Source organism: Ascaphus truei, chromosome 8, assembly GCF_040206685.1.
Source record: "Ascaphus truei isolate aAscTru1 chromosome 8, aAscTru1.hap1, whole genome shotgun sequence".
NCBI classification, from domain to species: domain Eukaryota; kingdom Metazoa; phylum Chordata; class Amphibia; order Anura; family Ascaphidae; genus Ascaphus; species Ascaphus truei.
The window spans coordinates 103,870,645-103,892,617 of NC_134490.1; the positions used below are offsets into that span (position 1 = coordinate 103,870,645).

The 21,973-nt window shown below is 45.0% G+C and overlaps 1 protein-coding gene across 3 annotated transcripts in view; it reads right to left on the reverse strand.

Annotated features, from left to right (window-relative positions):
- Positions 1-21,973, reverse strand: part of AP1M1 (adaptor related protein complex 1 subunit mu 1) — a 92,011-nt gene that overhangs the window by 31,618 nt on the left and 38,420 nt on the right. For all 3 annotated transcript variants that reach the window (XM_075612988.1, XM_075612989.1, XM_075612990.1), the window contains one exon: positions 20,305-20,463. In XM_075612988.1, coding sequence (XP_075469103.1) covers positions 20,305-20,463 — 159 coding nt within the window. The remainder of the gene's footprint in view (positions 1-20,304; positions 20,464-21,973) is intronic.

Here is a 21,973-nt window from a genome sequence, read left to right on the forward strand (position 1 = left end):
TATTCCCGTATAGACTACTTCCTTGCTACCAAGAACATTCTAGAAGCCACCTTAGACACAGATATCGGCCCAATCACGTGGTCAGATCACGCTCCTATCCATTCCATTCGTGAAAACAATCTCATATTGCTGGAGACTTAACGACTCCTTACTGAATCACTCGGAGACAGTATGGGAGCTCAAAAAATCCCTTAAGGAATATTTCCGGATAAATACAGGCACCGCCGCCTCTCCAGCAAGCCTGTGGGAAGCCCATAAGGCGACAATCAGAGGACATTTCATCTCGATTGCCTCCCATCGGAAAAAAACTAAACTCAAACAAACCAAAGAGCTAACAGACAAAATAATCAGCTTAGAACAGCAACACAAAAATAATCCCTCCTGGAAAATTTATAAACAGTTGACTTCAGCTAGAAGCGACTTAAGAATAATTCAAATGGAAAATGTAGAAAAAGCTCTTAAATGGACGGGTCAGAGGTATTATGATAAAGGGAACAAGGCCGACAGACTTCTTGCTAGCAAGTTACGAGGCATACAAAAAAGGTCACAAATAACGGCGATCCGGAATAGTGCTGGTGAGCTTTTATATAACGAAAAAAAAATTGCAGAGGAATTTACTAAATTCTATTCTAAATTATACAACCTAAGGGCCCACTCTGCTATCCCCGACCCGAAGGAGCTATCGGCTGCCATTGACTAGCTAGCTGATTGCGACCTCCCCTCACTAACAGAGGAGGAAAGCCTTCTCCTGAACGCCACAATAACGGCAGAAGAATTAGAAAGGGCCGTCAAGGCCTCAAAAATCTCTAAAGCACCGGGCCCTGATGGTTTCACAAATGCCTACTACAAGAAGTTTCTCCCCATTCTGTCCACCCACCTATTACAATTGTTCAACTAATTTCTAGAAGGGAGTCCTATCCCATCTTCAATGTCGTCCGCCAATCTGGCCATAATACTCAAAGAAGGGAAGGACCCCACCCAATGTGGAAGCTATAGGCCAATCTCACTGTTGAACAATGATCTAAAACTATATAGTAAAATACTGGCGAACAGACTTAATCCAATCCTCCCGAGACTAGTACACATGGACCAGGTCGGGTTTGTCCTGGGCCGCCAGGCCTCAGACAACAACCGTAAAATCATTAATTTAGTTGATCATGCCCACCTTTCAGATTCAAAAGCTATGTTATTAAGTTTAGACGCAGAGAAGGTATTTGACAGAATTGACTGGCTATTTCTAGACCAAACATTGAAAAAATTTGGATTCAGGGATTCTTTTCTGAAGGGTGTCCAAGCGCTTTACCAAAATCCGGCAGCCTCAGTAAGACACATTAGAAATGGAACCCGACAGGGTTGCCCCCTCTCCCCTTCGCTCTCACGATTGAACCACTGGCGACTAAAATAAGACAAAATCCGAACATCCAAGGTATCCCCATTGCCACCGAACATTACAAAATTTCCCTATTCGCTGATGACATCATCCTGACCTTGACCAGACCCCTAACTTCCCTCCCCAACCTCCAGATGGAACTGACGGAGTTTGGAAAGGTATCAGGTTATAAAATAAACAGCGACAAATCAGAGGCCCTAAATCTTAGTCTACCCGACCCTGTAGTCAAGCTCCTTAAACTAAATTTTAGCTATCGATGGTGTCCCTCATGCATTAAATATCTGGGAATTAATGTATCTAGGCACTATCGGGACCTATACCGGGATAACTACCCGAAACTATGGGACCAGATCAAAAAAGATCTAGATCGGTGGGAAGGTTATCAGATCTCATGGATCGGGAGGATTATCTCTACCAAGATGAATATACTCCCAAGAATGTTGTACTTTTTCCAGACACTCCCGATCCAGGTTCCGGCCGCCAATCTAAAATATATACAGAATAGATTACTCCACTTCATTTGGCAGGGTAAGAGACCCAGAGTCGCCAGATCGGTCCTGATGACCACTAGATCCAGAGGAGGGATGGGGGTACCCGATCTTTATAAATACTACCTAGCCGCACAGCTCAAGCAGGTAGTAATGTGGAACTCAGACCCGACCCGATGTTGCTGGGTAAAAATGGAGACTCAATGTGCCAAATTGCCTTCTCTGCAAGCCTGCCTCTGGAGCCTGGACAGAGGAGATGGCCACTTACACAATCTCAAACTGCAGACCTCACGATTTACGTGGGACACCTGGTCAAGATGCAAATATAAATATAACCTCTCCTCCACAAGCTCACAACTCACCCCACTCGTTAATAACCCCAAATTCCCTCCAGGTTGCGGATCTAAACTGTTCGCCCACCTTAACACATGGGGTATAGAGGCGAATGCCGATCTACTGAGCCTAGGGAAGCTCCCAACCAAGAACCTACCAAGAACTGAGGAACAAATTTAAAATCACAGAATTGGACACCTTCAAATACCTCCAAATTAGAAATTTTGTCAGGATTACCTGCCTTCTACCAGAATACCCCACTCTCACTACGTTTGAGCACCTGTGTGAGGTCAAGACCTACCAGAAGGGACTTATCTCGGATATATACAATGTACTAATGCACTCGACTTCCCCCACACAGCATGATTACATGCTCAGATGGTCAGCTGACCTAAATATTAATATCGAAAGAGAGACTTGGGAAGAAATCTGGCAGGCAGCCTCAGAAACTTCCCTTTGCACCACAATTAAGGAAAACATTTATAAGATCATGTTCGGCTGGTATCTTACCCCAGCACGATTAAACCAGATCTACCCTCTGGCTTCAGACCAATGTTGGAGAGGCTGTGGTAATAGAGGGGACATGGCCCACATCTGGTGGATCTGTCCAGAAATTGTGAAATACTGGGCCAACGTCCAAATTTTGATAAAAGAGGTCACTGACCTAGAAGTTCCTATTGAACCACTGACCTTCCTGTTGGCCGCACCCATGCCGAATATTGTTCGGCCCACCAGGAAATTAATATCCTTCATTCTTACCGCGGCGAGATGCTGTGTTGCGGCCTCCTGGAGGAAAACAACTACGCCTGCGCTGAAAACAATCAAAAAAAGAATTGGGGAAGTGATGGTTATGGAAAGGCTTACCGCCACTATTAGACAAAAAATCCCTGCCTTCGAGGATATCTGGGAACCCTGGTTCCACCTCACTAGAGCGCGCCAACCAAACCAGGCGGGAGGGAGGCCTATCCTTTCCCCATAAGGGAAAACTCAAACGGTTCTAATTAGAGAAGCCTCAACAGCCATATGGGACAACCAACCTCCCCCTATCCCCCCCTACCCCTCCCCCCCTCTCTCACACACCCCCCTCTCTGCCTTCCCTCTATGAAGGCACTCCCCCTTCTCTCTGACAACTTAGGTTGAAACTCTGTTTCCCCCCCAAAAAAAAGATGTTTTGGAAAATTGTTAGGCCATGATATGTGTCAGGACTGTTGTACTGCCTAAATGCCTAATAAAAACATTGACAAAAAAAAAAAAAAAAAAAGGGATAAGGGAATGATAAAACAAACAGAAAGGTATAAGGACTAAAGTACATAGAAAAAAAAATACATACTGTAGAAAAAAAATTCCAGAGAAATGAGTAACTGCGTGAAGTGTGGCAGTACTATTATCTAAAAAACCGGTAGGGTACTGTAATGACCTCTACCAGTAATAGGTCCAGAGGAATCTAATAGCAAAAAGTAAATACCAGAAATGGCCATTTCTGGTATTTACTTTTTGCTATTAGATTCCTCGTTTTTTTAGATAATAGTACTGCCACACTTCACGCAGTTACTCATTCCTCTGGAAAAAAAATTCTATGTACTTTAGTCCTTATACCTTATGGCAATACATATACTAGTGCTCCCTTAGGTCTTCTTCCTTACACATTTTATGTGGAAGTTTCTTTTGGTATGTATTTGGGGGTGGCCCTGGACCCTCTTACTACGCCCCTCTGTACGGTATCTTTTATTATTGATATTTAATAAATGATTTTTTAATTATATCTTATTCATACTTTATTGTTTTGAGTGCATTCATGAGGGAATCTTTCTGTTTATTTTGTTTATGAAAGGGAGGAACCAAGAAAGTAGAGGACTTCAGACTTAGCTGGGTTAAAATATAGGAAGTGGGAAACCAACCAGGTGGAAATGGCAGAAAGGCAGGCAAAGATATGGGTGGAAAGTTCGGGTGAGAATAGTGGGAAAAAGAAATAGATTTGCATGTCTTCTGCAAAAAAAGGACTTTGACCTCATCTCCTCCCATTAATTCAAAGGGGGGGCAGTGTAGAGGGAAAGAGGAGAGGACCAAGGACGGGCCCTTGTGTTATGCTCACTTAGAGGCTGGTGGACAGAGAGGATGAATTGTTGAAAATGTCAGTGGGTAGGTTTAACCTACCTCCCCAGAAGTGCAAGATCTTTGTAACACTTCCCTGTTTGTGATAATATGTTGCCTAAATTCCCAGCAATTTGAGCTATAAACTGTAATAGTCAATATTACAGTACCTCCAGATATAATGTACCTGCTGAGTTACATTGACTGAAGGATTATTGAACTGAAAGGTGGCCATTTAGTTAGGCACACAATCAGTATTTTTACAAATTTATAACGAGAGCGCTGATTGTATAATTTCACATTCCTACCTAAACTGGCAAAGTCACATGCAAAAATAACAGGGGGGGCAGGGGTAGGGAGAAATGTAGTATCGCTGCTTTAAGGGATATTGCAAAACCCTGAGGAAGGGAACAAGGCATTTCCAAAACCTGTCAGCTTCAGTGGAGAACCCGGAAGTGTAGGAGTGAAGGAAACAAGCAGCAGTAAAGACTGGGAGAAGTGTCTGGGGATAACCAGATGGGATAGGTACAGCATTTTGAATTAATTGAACACTAAGATATACACACACACACACACACACACACACACACACACACACACACACACACACACACACACACAAAGAAAAGTAATATATATAACACACACACACGATTTATTTAACAAAAATAAAGGCAAAATGGAGAAGCTATGTGTGAAAAACTAAGTACATCCTTACTGCTTCCATAGGAATTAAGATGCTATGTAGCAGACAGGTTCTGCTAATCAAATGCCCTTGATTAATTGATCATCCACAAGTGTTACCACCTCTATAAAAGCTAAAGTTCTAGCAGTTTGCTGGTCTGGAGCATGCAGGTGTGTGTTAACACAATTGGTGTAAGTCATCGGAAGCGCAAGCCATGGAAAACAGAAAAAAAGTCTGATGGTGCAGTACACGTGATAATTCGTGAGTTAATATATTGATAAAGGTCTGTGTGCAAAATACTCACAAACATATAGTGAGTGCTGTTCACAAAAAGGTATCTTTAAATCTCAGCCCACCAAGGATGATTAACACCAGGAGCTTCTGGAGACCTTATATATAAAAAGAAACGGACATAGTGCAGACTGGAAGGACAATTTATAAAAGCAGGTAAGTAGTAAGGGATACACTCACATGGTAGTAGATTTAAAAAAGCATTTAGATCCTGCGATCTGGATCTCGGCAAACGAAGCGTGTGCTCTCTGCCTCCCCTGTGTATCGGCGTGCGTGTCACCGGTGCGTCTCACCGGATCCGGAAACCGGAACTGACGTCATCAGCCTGCAGGGGCTCCACTCGCTTAGGAATCTCTCTGGTCTGGTCTGGTCAGCGTCACTCTACGCGTTTCTCCGCATTCGGTTTCTTCAGGAGTGATTTGCTGACTGGTTCTGGTGGACTTATATACGCTGTGCTCCAGTCCCCGGCATCCGGCATCCTCCTCCTATTTTCTGTTCATATTTTCCTATGTTTGTGAGTATTTTGCACACAGACCTTTATCAATATATTAACTCACGAATTATCACGTGTACTGCACCATCAGACTTTTTTTCTGTTTTCCATGGCTTGCGCTTCCCGATGACTTACACAACTTCTATCTACATGGGATCGTGAGAAGGATCCTCCACTGGGTTATAGCGGCATCCATATTTGTTTGTATTGGTATCACTTTTATATTTTTTATATTTTGTATTACACTGTTGATCACACTGTTTATCACATGTAGTATGTTGGGGGTTTAGGCAGGTTGTATTTTATTTGGTTATTCTAGAGCGCCACTATTGATAATTTTGTTTGTATCACTTGTGTGTTAACACAATGCCAAGGAGGAAAGACATCAGCAATGATCTTAGAGCAGAAATTGTTGCTGCCCATCAATTTGGGAAGGGTTATAAGGCCATTTCCAAACAATTTAAAGTCCATCATTCTACAGTGAGAAAGATTATTCAAAAGTGGAAGTGGTTTCCTCTTTGAATTCTATGGTTTTACATATCAGGACATAATAACAATCATCTTTTCCTTAGCAGGTCTTAAAATTAGGTAAATACAACCTCAGATGAACAACAACAACACATGACATATTTCAAACAGACATTTTGCGTTACATGCGACTACCCTTGCAGAGTATTTCAGATTAAAGCAGATTCAGAGAACTGAGGTGTAATCTAAGACAGACATTTTTTTCTGATAAAAAAATAAGAAGTATGTAGATAAATGGGAAGGCATATTGAATAAGTGCTCGTTCGATTTAATCATCCTTATAATAGAGAAAATACAGTCTAAATTGATAGAGATTAAGGACCAATCTACTCGTCACAGGAGACCAGAACTTTTAACAAATTTATATCGGGAGCTACCAAGGACCCCACGGTTTCAGGGTTAACCAGACGGTCTTAAACCTTTATTGTATAGCCTGGTTACACCCTTCAGTCACACTACTAAAATTACAAGAATCATTGAAATCAAGTCTAAGTGAAATAGACATTCTTCTTAAAATCCAATTAGATTTGAAAATAGCCGAACACCGAATTGCGCAAACGGAAGAAATTCCTACGTAATGCGAGGGACTACACGACTGGGAGAGTATATTCATGGATATGGCAACACCTAAGGTGACAGGAAGTGGAGACCACAAAGAAATCAGAAATACTGAAGAGACTTTAAAAATCAGAAATCAACGAACAGTGATTAGTCTCCCGGAGGAGCATCTTTTTTAGGGCAGGAATGGAGACTATCTCGTGAAGACAGGCCAGCCCGCAGATCCCCAGAAACGTCAGAAGCAGACCCGGTCACAGGACAACTTTTGGTGGTAAATATAGCTAATAAAACTTTAACTCCCGAACAGATCAAAGTTTTAAACAAAGGCTTAACCTTTGTTCCCACCACAAAGGTTCATTTCTTTGATCTGGAAATTGACTTGGCGCGCTTTTTCATGTCTCTCCACCTTAAGATATTCTTCTCCAAGAAAGAATTTTTGAACAATGGACTATGTATGTTTGCGTAAGTATGCGTGTCCTGATCGATTTCAAGTGCTAGTTGTATTAAGTGTGGAGTTAGAAACAGGAGTTGGAACAAGGAAGGGGTTAAACAAGGTATAGTATAGTGAAGTACAGTTAATTGTTAGTATTTACAACTCCCTAGTTGCAATAATGAACAGGATTGAGAATGCCACTCAATTCACATCTTGCCACATGTATGTGCACTTGGAGCAGCTGGTCCAAGGAGCATACCACTGTGAGAAGTGTGAGCAGGTGGTCTCTTTAGAGTCAGAGATTGCTGATCTGAAGAGGAAACCTGCAATACTGAGGGACATTGGCAATCTTGAAAGGAGTTTAGTGCTCACTGAGCAGGCCCTGGCTGGGACTAGTGGTGCAGATGGTGGAGCTATAAGTGGGGATCAGGTAGGGAGTCGGGACATAGTCAAAAGGGGAAGGGGGAAGAGGAAGAAGCAGGCCAGTTCTGAGCTGACCCATCCCAGTAGATTTGCCATATTGAGTGAAGATATTGGAAGTGTCAGGGCAGAAATGGCAAGGCTGGGGGAGACTAATTCCTCTAGCAGCCAGGGGAATAGTTCCTCTAGCACAGTGGGGACTCGGAATACACAGAGACCAAGAAAGATTGTGGTGGTAGGGGACTTAATTATTAGGAAGGTAGATGGGGCAATTTGTTGCCATGACCACATGGACCGAACAGTTTGTTGTCTCCCGGGTGCTCGGGTTTGGCACATTGCGGATCCGGTAGACAGATTGTTGGGAGAGGCTGGGACTGACACGGCGGTCTTGGTACACATTGGCACCAATGATAAAGTTAAAGAAGGAGGGTCCTAAAAAACGATTTCAGGGATCTAGGCTCAAAGCTTAAGGCAAGGACCTGCAAGGAAGTATTTTATGAAATACTACCAGTGCCATACGCTACCCCAGGGAGACAGTCATAGATTAGGGAGGTTAATGCATGGCTAACAAAGTGGTGTAGGAAGGAAGGTTTTGGGTTTTTAGAGCACATGAACTACTTTTCTGGGAGGTGCAATCTTTATGCTAGGGACGGATTGCACCTCAATGAAGAGGGATCTTCTGGGCTAGGGGGGGGGGGAGAATGTTAAAAAGGTTGGAGTAGATTTTAAACTAGGATGGTCGGGGGAGGGACAAGAAACAGATAACGAACTAGAAACAATAGATGGGGATAGGAAAATATTGTTAATGCAAGAAGCCGGACAGATAAAATGGGGGAGCTTGAATTAATAGCTGCAAGGGAGCAAGTATGATATGATATAGGCATTTCTGAAACATGGTGGGATGAAACTCATGACTGGGAAGTTAATTTAGAGGGTTATACACTTTTTTGGATGGATCGAGCAAATAGAAGAGGTGGTGGAGTATGCTTATATGTTAAACCTGATCTAAAAAGGAAGATGTTTATGAAGGGAATGATTAAAGTGTAGAGATCTTGTGGATAGAAATTACCAGTGAATGTAAACATATAAAGAAAATATTTGTAGGGATATGCTATAAACCACCACATATTTGTGAGATTGAGGAAGCTAAAATACTTTTGCAAAGGGAGAAGGCATCAAAACTGGGTCATGTTTGCATAATGGGGGATTTTAATTATCCAGACAGACTGGGGCAATGAGATTAGCATTACAACAAAAGGAAATAGGTTTTTGGGGGTGCTTAAAGACAATTATATGACCCAAATTATTGAGGAGCCAACCAGGAGAGGGGCAATACTGGATTTGGTAATATCAAACAATGTAGAAGTAATACCCAAATCTTCCCAGACATGAATATTTGTTAACAGTGATCATAACATGTCTCATTTAAAATAAATGATCAAAAAATAGAATTACTTGGGTTCAACAAAGACCTTAAACTTTAAGAATGCAGATTTTAATAAACTGAGGACTAATCTACAAGGAATACTGTAAATAGGGATGTTTTTGCAGGGAAAATGTAAAAGATAAATGGAAAGTCTTTAAAACATTGTTAGAAAAGCACACTGATCAGTGTATACCAGCAGTGCGCAAACTGGGGGGCGCAAGATTGTTTTTGGGGGGCGCAGGCAACGGGCGGCGATTTTGCCAGGAGCAGAGAGAAAAGCACTCTGTAGCAGCAATTTCTCTTTCATCCATTAGGTGGCGCTGTTCTACACCTCATGCAGCATCTCGTTTGCCTTGCTGCGCGATGAGATGAGATTGTGACAGTGTGGAGGGAGATTGTGACAGTGTGGAGGGAGAGTGGGTGACAGTGTGACATGGAGAGGGAGGAGGGAGGGTTAAAGACACTCCAGGGGATGGAGTGAGAGAGAGAGACACTCCGGGGGATGGAGTGAGAGAGAGAGAGAGAGAGAGAGAGAGAGAGAGAGAGAGAGAGAGAGAGAGAGACACACTCCGGGGGATGGAGTGAGAGAGAGAGACACTCCGGGGGATGGAGTGAGAGAGAGAGACACTCCGGGGGATGGAGTGAGAGAGAGAGAGACACTCCGGGGGATGGAGTGAGAGAGAGAGAGAGAGAGACACTCCGGCGGATGGAGTGAGAGAGAGAGAGACACTCCAGGGGATGGAGTGAGAGAGAGACACTCCGGGGGATGGAGTGAGAGAGAGAGACACTCCGGGGGATGGAGTGAGAGAGAGACACTCCGGGGGATGGAGTGAGAGAGAGAGAGACACTCCGGGGGATGGAGTGAGAGAGAGAGACACTCCGGGGGATGGAGTGAGAGAGAGAGAGACACTCTGGGGGATGGAGTGAGAGAGAGAGAGACACTCCGGGGGATGGTGAGAGAGAGAGAGAGACACTCCGGGGGATGGAGTGAGAGAGAGAGAGACACACTGGGGGATGGAGTGAGAGAGAGAGAGAGACACACTGGGGGAGGGAGTGAGAGAGAGAGAGAGAGAGAGACACTCTGGGGGATGGAGTGAGAGAGAGAGAGAGAGAGACACTCCGGGGGATGGAGTGAGAGAGAGAGACACTCCGGGGGATGGAGTTAGAGCGAGAGAGACACACTGGGGGAGTGAGAGAGAGAGACACTCCGGGGGATGGAGTGAGAGAGAGAGAGAAACTCCGGGGGATGGAGTGAGAGAGAGAGAGAGAGACAGTCCGGGGGATGGAGTGAGAGAGAGAGACAGTCCGGGGGATGGAGTGAGAGAGAGAGAGAGACACTCCGGGGGATGGAGTGAGAGAGAGAGAGAGACACTCCGGGGGATGGAGTGAGAGAGAGAGAGAGACACTCCGGGGGATGGAGTGAGAGAGAGAGAGAGAGAGAGAGAGAGAGAGAGAGACACACACTCTGGGGGATGGAGTGAGAGAGAGAGAGAGAGAGAGAGAGAGAGAGACACACTCTGGGGGATGGAGTGAGAGAGAGAGAGAGAGAGAGACACACTCTGGGGGATGGAGTGAGAGAGAGAGAGAGAGAGAGAGACACTCCGGGGGATGGAGTGAGAGAGAGAGACAGTTCGGGGGATGGAGTGAGAGAGAGAGTGAGAGAGACAGTCCGGGGGATGGAGTGAGAGAGAGAGAGAGAGACAGTCCGGGGGATGGAGTGAGAGAGAGACACTCCGGGGGATGGAGTCAGAGAGAGAGACACTCCGGGGGATGGAGTTAGAGCGAGAGAGACACTCCGGGGGATGGAGTGAGAGAGAGAGAGACAGTCCGGGGGATGGAGTGAGAGAGAGAGAGACAGTCCGGGGGATGGAGTGAGAGAGAGAGAGACAGTCCGGGGGATGGAGTGAGAGAGAGAGAGACAGTCCGGGGGATGGAGTGAGAGAGAGAGAGACAGTCCTGGGGATGGAGTGAGAGAGAGAGAGACAGTCCGGGGGATGGAGTGAGAGAGAGAGAGACAGTCCGGGGGATGGAGTGAGAGAGAGAGAGACAGTCCGGGGGATGGAGTGAGAGAGAGAGACAGTCCGGGGGATGGAGTGAGAGAGAGAGAGAGACAGTCCGGGGGATGGAGTGAGAGAGAGAGAGACACTCCGGGGGATGGAGTGAGAGAGAGAGACAGTTCGGGGGATGGAGTGAGAGAGAGAGACAGTCCGGGGGATGGAGTGAGAGAGAGAGAGAGAGACAGTCCGGGGGATGGAGTGAGAGAGAGACACTCCGGGGGATGGAGTGAGAGAGAGAGACACTCCGGGGGATGGAGTTAGAGCGAGAGAGACACTCTGGGGGATGGAGTGAGAGCGAGAGAGACACTCCGGGGGATGGAGTGAGAGAGAGACAGTCCGGGGGATGGAGTGAGAGAGAGAGAGACAGTACCGGGGATGGAGTGAGAGAGAGAGAGACAGTCCGGGGGATGGAGTGAGAGAGAGAGAGACAGTCCGGGGGATGGAGTGAGAGAGAGAGAGACAGTCCGGGGGATGGAGTGAGAGAGAGAGAGACAGTCCGGGGGATGGAGTGAGAGAGAGAGAGACAGTCCGGGGGATGGAGTGAGAGAGAGAGAGACAGTCCGGGGGATGGAGTGAGAGAGAGAGAGACAGTCCGGGGGATGGAGTGAGAGAGAGAGACAGTCCGGGGGATGGAGTGAGAGAGAGAGACAGTCCGGGGGATGGAGTGAGAGAGAGAGACACTCCGGGGGATGGAGTGAGAGAGAGAGACACTCCGGGGGATGGAGTGAGAGAGACACTCCGGGGGATGGAGTGAGAGAGACACTCCGGGGGATGGAGTGAGAGAGACACTCCGGGGGATGGAGTGAGAGAGACACTCCGGGGGATGGAGTGAGACACTCCGGGGGATGGAGTGAGACACTCCGGGGGATGGAGTGAGACACTCCGGGGGATGGAGTGAGACACTCCGGGGGATGGAGTGAGACACTCCGGGGGATGGAGTGAGACACTCCGGGGGATGGAGTGAGACACTCCGGGGGATGGAGTGAGACACTCCGGGGGATGGAGTGAGAGAGACACTCCGGGGGGAGAGAGACACTAGGGGGAGGGAGAAAGAGAGAGAATCACACTGGGGGGAGGGAAAGAGAGTGCGGGGTGGGAGAGACACTGAGGGGAGGGATAGAGAGACACTGGAGGGGGAGTGAGAAATACTGGGAGAGGAAGAGACTGGGGGAGAGGAGTGTGAGACTGTGGAAGAGGGGAGAGGGGTCCTGATGTGGCGGGGAGAGAGATATTATACAGCATAAATGGGGACGTTATTAGACAAATATCCCCCCCCCCCCAGCTAAACAGAGGGATGAAGGCCAGGCAAAGATAGCAGAATTTAGGGTCTTGGGAGGTGGAGTTTTGGGTGGCTGAGGGGTTTCTTTGGGTCGGGGGTCACTCGGGAGTTTTGATCAGCAGGGAAGATCCGTCAGTACCCCCTTGAGTTTGGTTATGGGGATCCCTGATCGCTTGGCAACATTTAAAACGAAAATAAATAATACATAATACTGGTAGGTAGGAGTGGATGACCCTGGGGAAAGCAAAATGGGAGAAGGAAAAAGCGGAGGGGAAGGCAAAAAAAAAAAAGGGGGGGGGGAGGTTGCAAAGTGGATGAATGCCCTCTCAAATGGATTGCCTTCGTGCACCAGAAAACAAACATAATACCAGATGCAAGCCAACAATAAAAAAAAAGTGATCCAATACTAGTATACTGCCTGCGTGCACGCCTGCAGCCCAAGCGATTTGTGAACTTGCGTGGTGGGAGCGTGGCGGACGCGTCACAAAGCTGGTTCGCCCTCATTGGCTGAACCAGCTCACAGGCACTGATGTCATGTGATTTTGATTTCATCAGGCAGGGGCAGTTTTCAAGAGGGGCAGTTTCTCGCAGACAAAATCAAAGTATTCAACAAGATTGTTACAGATCTCCTTCAATACGGCACTCACATAAAGAACATGCCTTCCCATATACTACATAAGAATACTCAGAGTAAAAAAAACCTCAGAAAGAGGACCAGATGGTCCAGCAGGAAAAGGCAGCGCCAACAAAAGAAAAAATAGCGTTTGATCCCTGAGAATAACATAATTAATATATCTGGCATTTGACAGAAGGCTCTTCTCAATAAAGGATTTAATGTTGCCCCTGATGACAATTTTAAATTGTTCGATACCGTAATAGATTTACAAAAATGTATCTGGAAATTATCCCTAAAGAAGTTTTTTGTATTAACAATAGTGTTGATCCTAGGTCTACCTGTCTTCTGGTGGGTCCTGGTCCCACAGTGGACTCGAGTGGATCTGCGTACTCCAGTTTCAGGGAACAGAGTGTTCTCCAAGATATAAATGAACAGGCAGATCAGGACACTAATCCTACTGACACTCCCACTTCTTCCCTATTTCTCACAGGTACTAAGCATTGATGCTTAAAAAATAAATCTATCTTTTATCCGACAGATGTTAGGAGGCCACATCTTCAGACCTTTGAGAAACTAGTGGAACAAGATCTACAATTACTATCACAGGGTTTTTCTTGTTCACCCAGGGGTCATAACAATACAGTATGTCCGGGATGAACATGCAAAACTTGCATCTTTAAAAAAGAATACAAACATAATAAAAAATGCTGACATGGGTGGTGCCATTGTTCAACATGACAATGATTATAAACAAGAAGCTATTCGACAGCTGAGCGACAAGGGTTCATATCGCAAACTGAAAGATGATCCTACAAATTAATATTTTTCAGAATTTACTAATTTTATAGATCCAGGGAAGAAGTTACGGGTGATTAATGAACATGATTCTACTTTTCTTCTCACTCTCCATCCAGTCGTTCCCATATTTCACCATCTCCCAAAGATTCATAAGTCTCTCGTCTGCCCTCCTGGCAGACCTATCATCTCGAGCATTGGATCTTTGGGAGACTGTTTATCTAGGTACGTGGATTTATATATTCATCCTCTAGTACTTTCACTTCCTTCATATTTAAGAGACACTTTGGATTTATTACCTGCAATTAAAGATAATCACTTGAACCAGTAGGTACACCTGGGTGACGTTGGATGTTACAGCCTTATATACTATAATAGATCACTCTTTAGGTATCAAACCATTCATCACTTTTTACACCTTTCAAATTTATAAATAGCACAGAACACGTTCATATTAGATTCTATTCTTTTATTGGAACACAATTATTTTCTTTTGAGACACAATTTTATCTTCAAGCACGAGGCAAAAAAAAGAAACTCCCAGTGAAACATCATCCAATGCTGGCTTATAAGCAGACAATGTCATTCCTTTCTGACTCCAAATAATGTCAAATCAGATTTCTACCTGTATTAACATCTTTCCCATGTTTACTTATTTGGTATACCCCTTATACCTTTCCTTTTTTTTTAAATGGCCAACATTTTTTGGAAGATGGTAATTGTATCTGCCATCACAGTCTCCATGGGTAATGAATTCCACATTTCAACTGCCTGACTAAAGCAAGAATACTCAAATCCAGTCCTCAAGACCCAGCACAGGTGGCTCAATCAGTGGCTTAGTCTTTCGCTGAGCCACTGATTGAACCACCTGTGATGAGGCTGGGAAATCCTTAAAACCGGACCTATTGGACAGTATTGAGGGCTGGGGTTGAGCACCACTGCTGCAAATAACCATTTCCTTTGTTGCTGGTGAAATCTTCTTTCCTCCAACCTTAAGGGATGCCCCTGTGTCGTTTGTACTGCCCTTGGGATGAATAATTATTTTGAAAGCTCCTTGTATTGTCCCTCCTAGAATATTTGTATATAGTGATCATATCGCCTCTTAGACGACTCTTTTGTAACGTAAACAAATCTAAAATTAGCTAGCCCCTCATAGATCAGATATTCCACCCATTTTATTAATGTGGTGGCTCTTCTCTGCACTTTCTGGTTTCATAATGTCTTTATGTATTGGTGCCCAAAACTGTACACCATATTCAAGATGTAGTCTGACTAATGCTTTATAGATGGGCATAATTATGCTTGCTTCCTGTCATGTACGGCACAACTGTGAGCATGTGACCTGTATATGGGACAAGGTTTAATACACACAGCTATCGAATCCCTTTTCTGCATGCATGGATCCTCAAATTACTAAATCTCCCTTCAATTAAAGGACCATTTAACTAAGAGAATGTATTCATCTTACCGTAATTTTATTTTCTTATATTCCACTAATGGCAGTGGGTACTAAGTGGGATTGGCTCCTCCCTCAACATTGTAGCACAGGAAACTTCTGCAAGGACCCGGTATATAAGGCCCTCCCACTAGCTGCAGAACAGTCTTTGGTTTCTCCCATAGCTAAAAAATATAACAGACATGTCTGGGAGGGTACGATGTACCCACTGTAATAAGTGGAGTAGAGGAAAAGAAAAATGACGGTAAACTGAATACATTTTCTCGTTTCTGGTCTCCACATGGCAGCAGGTACTAATTGGATATATCAATGCTCACTCAATGGGAGGGACAAAAAACAATGATACCAACTTTTCTGCCAAAGCTTGCTTCACCTGAGCCCTGTACATCAAGCTTGTAGCATTTCACAAATCCATTAAATGAGGACTACAGCTTTACAAATCTGTGTTGGAGATGCTTGAGCTTTGAGTGTCCATAAGGTACAAACTGATCTGGTCGAATGTGCTTTTATTCCCTGCACAACGTGTTTGCTTTTACGGTTATAGGCCAACTTGATAGCTGAAGTAATCCATCGCGATATGGTTGCCCTTGAGGTTTGCTGTCCTCTTCTAAGACCCTCTGGGATTATAAAAAGCCTATCCGATTTTCTGTCTTTTTTAATCCTGAGTATGTCTTCAAAAACCTTACTACGTCAAAGTTATGTAGTCTTGCCACTTTAGGATTAACCGGATTCGGGCAGAAGGATGAAAGAAGCATCTCTTGATTGAGATGAAATGAAGAGACAACTTTTGGTAGGAACTGCGATACGAGTTTTAGGACTGCCTTACCCTGGTGAAAAATGAGAAAAGGTTCCCTGCATGAGAGAGACTAACTCTCATACTCTTCTTACAGATTTAAATACTGTTTTCCATGTTAGTAGTCTTAATGGTATTTGTTGAAAAGGCTCAAATGGGTGACCTACTACAGACTCCAACACTAGAGATCCCACGTGGTGGTAATGTACTTTTTATTTGGGGTCTCAGGTGCCTTATTGCCTGCAGAAATGTCATCACTAGTTTGTCTGTCATATCTTTAATAACGCTAAATACTTGGACTTTAAGAACAAACCGAGTTTTTTTTTTTTAACCAGATTGCTAGAATTCTACATGAGTGACAGAAGGATTGAGGCAAATTGATGTCCATTTTCTTATCCCATTCCGGAAAACAATGCCAGACTCCATAATAAATTGAACAGGTTGACAATTTTCTGGCTGAAAGAGTTGATATTGCTCTATAGGAACAGCCTTTTTTCTTTAATGTTTGTCGCTCAACCTCCATGCTGGTAAGGCCAATTTCTTTGGTTCTGGGTGCTGCAATGGGTCTTGTTTCAGAAATTTCTGGGGGCAGTGGGAGATGCCATGGTAGATCTAAAGCCATATTCACCAGATGTAGAAACCACTTGGTCAGTAATGTACTATTACTACAACGTCTACTTGTCTCTTATCTTTCTTAGGATCTTTGCTATAAGAGGTACCGGTGGAAAGATATATGCCAGATCGAAGTTACAACAGGAACAAAGCATTCACTTGGCTGGCGAGTTGAGTACCGTGCGCAGAAATTGCCACCTTTCTGTTTTCAGGTTTCGCCACAAGATCTATTTGGGGTTGTCCCCACCAAAGTATCAGTTGTTGAAAAGCCTGGGAGTCCAACTCCCACTCTCCTGGGTGAATAATGGTTCGACTTAGGGAAACGGCCGTCTGATTCTGGCATCCGGGAATGTGAACCGCTCCGATATTGTGGCGATGCCGTTCGGCCCAAAGAAGAATTGATGCTGCAAGAGTTAACAGCCTTCTGCTTCTGGTCCCGCCTTGCTTCACCACATACTTTACGGTTAAGGTTAAACCTGAATCTCTTTCGGCTATCAATGTAATCACTACTTTGGTGAAAGTCCTGGCAGAGGTCGATAGTCAGAATGGAAGGGAGGTGTATTGGTAATGCTTTCGGTATACCATAAATCTTAAATATTTTTGATGCTCGTGCAATTGGTATGTGCAGATTCCCATCTTTCAGATCTATAGAGAATAAGCAATCTCCGTGATTAACCTTGTTTAGAGTCACCATTTTGAATTTTCTTATGTGTAGAAAAACATTCACTTCCCTGAGATTCAAAACCACCCAAAATTCTCCGGGTGCCTTCTTGACAAGAAAGATTTTGGAGTAGATGCCTGATCTCCTCCGTAAACATGGAACTTTTTTTTTATCACTTTGTCTAGCAAGAATTCAGGATTTTGTTCAAGGCTTTTTCTTCATGGGGGGGGGGGGGGGGAGAGAAAGTGTTGGATTCTGGGATATTCGAAACTTGTTTCATCAAGGTTCTTGTTCAAATTCCAGTTGGTAACCTGATGCAACAATCCGCAGAACAGAGTTGTCTTTTATGGGCTGTGCCCATACAGCAGCAAACTGAGCCAGTCTTACCCCAACCGCACACTGCAGGGATCCTCTTCCTCGGGGGCCACAAGAGAGGCTCCCTTGTCCACCTCTCCATGTTTGCTATCGGGCAAAAGTAGGACTTCTCTATAAGGCCGAGTCCATAGACGGACAGGCCGTTTTGATGCGTGCGGACGCTCCGCGCTGAGCCCCTGCATCCTCAATGAGGATGCCTTGAGAGGGGGCGCACGCGAGCGTCCGCAGGCGTGCTAACGAGATGGAGGTTTCAGCCAAGCGCCAAGCTGTTTTTCAGCGCGCTGTCGGCTGAAAACCTCCAATCACAGCATAGCAGTGTCGACGTCACGGCGCCGTGACGTCAGTGCGTCGCGGGCGATTGGCCCAGCGACGTCACTGCCCCGCCTCCAACCACCTCCCCCCGGCTCCGATCGCGCCCGCTGGCTCGCCTGTATTGGCATGAAATCGCCCAGATTTCAGCAGGCGCCTCAGCGTCAGCACGGCTCGGTTCGCCTCACCCCTCTATGGCCCGGGCCTAAGGCTCTCTCTCATTGTAGTGTAAAGAATCTTCGATTTCTTGACTCCGGGGCAGAAAAGTACTCTCTGCTCCTGATACCTTTGCTATTATGGCGTCTAGTTTTTTTTTCCCAAACAGCAAATCACCTTCAAAAGGTAAAGAGCAAAGGTTTTTTTTGGAAGTAGGATCAGCTACCCAATGCCTTAGCCACAAGGTCCTTCTTGCTTCCACTGACAGGGGCATGCTTCTTATGACAGACGTACTACGTCCAGGGAGGCTTTGGCGATATAGCCAGTTGCAAATTTGATTACGGATAATGCTGACAAAATTGAAACTCGACACCGCTTTCCGACGCTTCTCCCACATCGGCTAACCATATTCTCATGGCTCTGGAAAGTGACGCTGTTGCTACCACGGATTTGCAAGAAAGACCTGCTGCCAAAAAAGGCTTTTCAGAGGACGCTCTCCATCCTTCGATCCATTGTGTCGCGGAATGACACTGCATAATCCCCTGGTAATGTGGTCCTTCTTGCAATGGGTGTAATTGCAGCATCCACCTTTGGGGGATTTTACCAATTCTTGACTTTTGTTAGCGAATGGATACATCCTGGAAAACCTCTTTGGAGTTATCTATTTTTTTTTTTTATTAGGCCAACTCCCTTCAGCCTCCATCATTTTTCTTATGACAAAAAGTAACAAAAAACTTTTTTGTCTTTCTGAGAACTACAGAAAAACTTATCCTTCCTCTGGCGTTCATCTTCTAGGTCAAACTGGGGAGGGTGCGGCACTTAGAGGGCCAGCGTTCTTCCCCATACCATTTAAATGAAATGCCAGGGGAGCACGCGAGGCCTCTGCAAGACCCTTATCGTGTCTCCTGCGGCTTCTGGTGACGCATCCCCATGGCAACGCAGCGTCATTCACATGACGCATGGCAACGCAACGTTGCAAATGCCAGATTAAACTGCACTATCGAAGTCCAGGTGAGTCCTGAAAAATACTGTTCTGCAAGTATTGAGGGCCTTATATACCGGGTCCCTGCAGAAGAATTAACTGTAATACAACGCTGAGGGACAAGCCAAACCCAATTAGTACCCACTGCCATGTGGGGAACAGGAAATAGGAGTTTTTCCATCGTAGCTTGTAAATGTGTTAAACCATTGTAATCTAATTTACTAAAATTACTATTAAATGAGTTTAAAGTGTGTTCAAAATGTCTTCATGTTGAAACGCATACCCGATGATGAGAACGCCACTAACGGATTGCATAATCGATAACACATTGATCCAGCTGTTCCCACTCCTGACTTATATGTTGATTAACGAATTCGTTTTTTCAGTCCTCTATCAGGAACATTTTATGTAATCATTTTGGACCACAATTTTTGCTGTCTTAAGCACTTTATAAATGGGTTTATCTTCTTCGTTAAACACCATTTTGTAACTATATACTTAAGGTCACCAATTCCAAAGAATATTTATTGGATTATCAAATAATTCTTAAATGTAATATACTACCGTTACAGATCTATCATTGCTCACATTTTCATAAAAATTGAGTGATTTTTCTGCAAGATATGACGAAAATAAGGTTTTCAGTTTTTTTTTTTTAAAACAAACACAATTAGATATTTTAGACAGACACACAGACAGAATATACCAACATATCCCATCATAATGCACCAGAGGTTAAAGTAATCCTGGCTACACCAAATATATTTATGATATATTTATTTTATATACAGACACACACACCCTACACCCCCCAACTCCCCACCCCCCACCCCACGCACACACACATCCTACACACACACACATCCTACACACACACACATCCTACACACACACACATCCTACACACACACACACATCCTACACACACACACACATCCTACACACACACACACATCCTACACACACACACACATCCTACACACACACACACACACATCCTACACACACACAGACACATCCTACACACACCACACACACACCACACACACTTCCCCTGCCTCGCCCCTGCCCCCTTACCGGGAAAGATTTTATAGACCAGACTATTTCACTATTTTCTGGAACCCATTTGACACTCCCCACAGTGGTCTTGAACTTCGGCGAGTCTGCATCGTTTGGTACTGGAATGTGAATTTCCACATTGTTGGCAGTGGATCTGCGTTTGAACTGGCTTTTGGCCTATAGGAAAGAAGCAGAAAGAAAAACCTGTCTCAATGTACATTTGTTCGTGGAACACACACATTACCTTTAATAAAAAAAACAATGAATCAAATAAAAAGACAAGAAGATAATGTTACTCTTGTGCATTAAATTGGTGACACTGGGTTAACACTTTCGTTACCAGAGTCCTGTAACACCGGTAGTCCGATAATCTGAAAAGGAAAATGTCATGAGGGGGTTTGGCCCGGTATTAAAGGTGTTACACCCCATTTGTCCACCCTTTTCTCTCACTTGGGAAGCAAGGGGTTAACTGGACTGCGGTCCAGTAATGTGTTTTTACTCTGCTTCGGTACCCAAATGTATGTTCCCCTGTAAATGTGTATTGTTCCCATTCCAGTGTTTGCACTAACACATACAATGGGATTGATGCGGGAGGGAAGGGGTTAATGTTAGTTCAGTGTTTATTGCCCTTTGTTCCCTTTTCCCGCCTATTCAGGCTCCATTTTGCAGCTCTCCATAAGTCGTCATTGCAGCCCAATACAACCTTATGGAGATTCCGGCGATTTGGGCCTGTTTCGGTAGAAGACCTGCAGATGGCGCCCGAGAGGAGGAGCGGCGGCTCCCCATTGTAAGTCAATGGAGCCATCCATTTCAATGGGGATTCCTCGGCGCCGACCTCCAGGAACGGGTTGGCAGCCATCCAAACCGCAGACCGCAAGAGCGGAAACATTTTCTTAAAGAGCGCTTTGATCACCCTGAGTTCAAGTTCTAGGGCACCCAGAAATAAAGTTCTTTTTGCCCCTAGACCCTAGGAACCCCCACACATGACCACCATCGGGTCCGAGAATGAGGGACCCCCGTAAAGGGTCGCGCTCACAAACGAGGGTCGTCCCATGGCGGCGCCGGCCCATGCATACCCTATGGCGGCGCCGGCCATTGATTCCAATGGGAGAAAGCCACGTGGCTTTAAAACGGCTAAGTCCGAAAAGGTAAAAAGGGTAAGTCCATATCTCCGGTTCTGCGAGAACCAGAGAGTTGGGATTTGGGTCGCATGTAGTCACTGTTCCGGCACGACTGCATGGCCATCTCCAGCCCTCTCCAAACAACCAGACGGAGTATGGGCAAATGTGAAAAATTGTGGTTTTCCTATAGACTTCAATGGCGGAGTTGCCCCATTGAAAGACTATAGCGGCGAAGTCGATTGACTTCAACGGCGGAGCCCGTTGATTTCAATGGGAAAGTGTGAAAAGCAGAGATATATTCTACCTATGGTGGAGAATCCTGCATTAAAGTTAATGGGGGATTTTAACTTGTTTTATGTATCTCCGGTTCTGGGGGTCGCAGAGAGTTGAAACTTGGCCACCATGGAGTCACCTCAGGCATGAGGGACTGGCAAGTTTCAGCCTGCTTGGGCCAGCAGAACGGATTATTTTAATATGTGAAGGTATTAAAGAATGAATTGTATTTTGAGTCTGGTATAAAAACTCAAGAGCCCATATGGTATGGTAATGCTCAGGATGGGAGACAA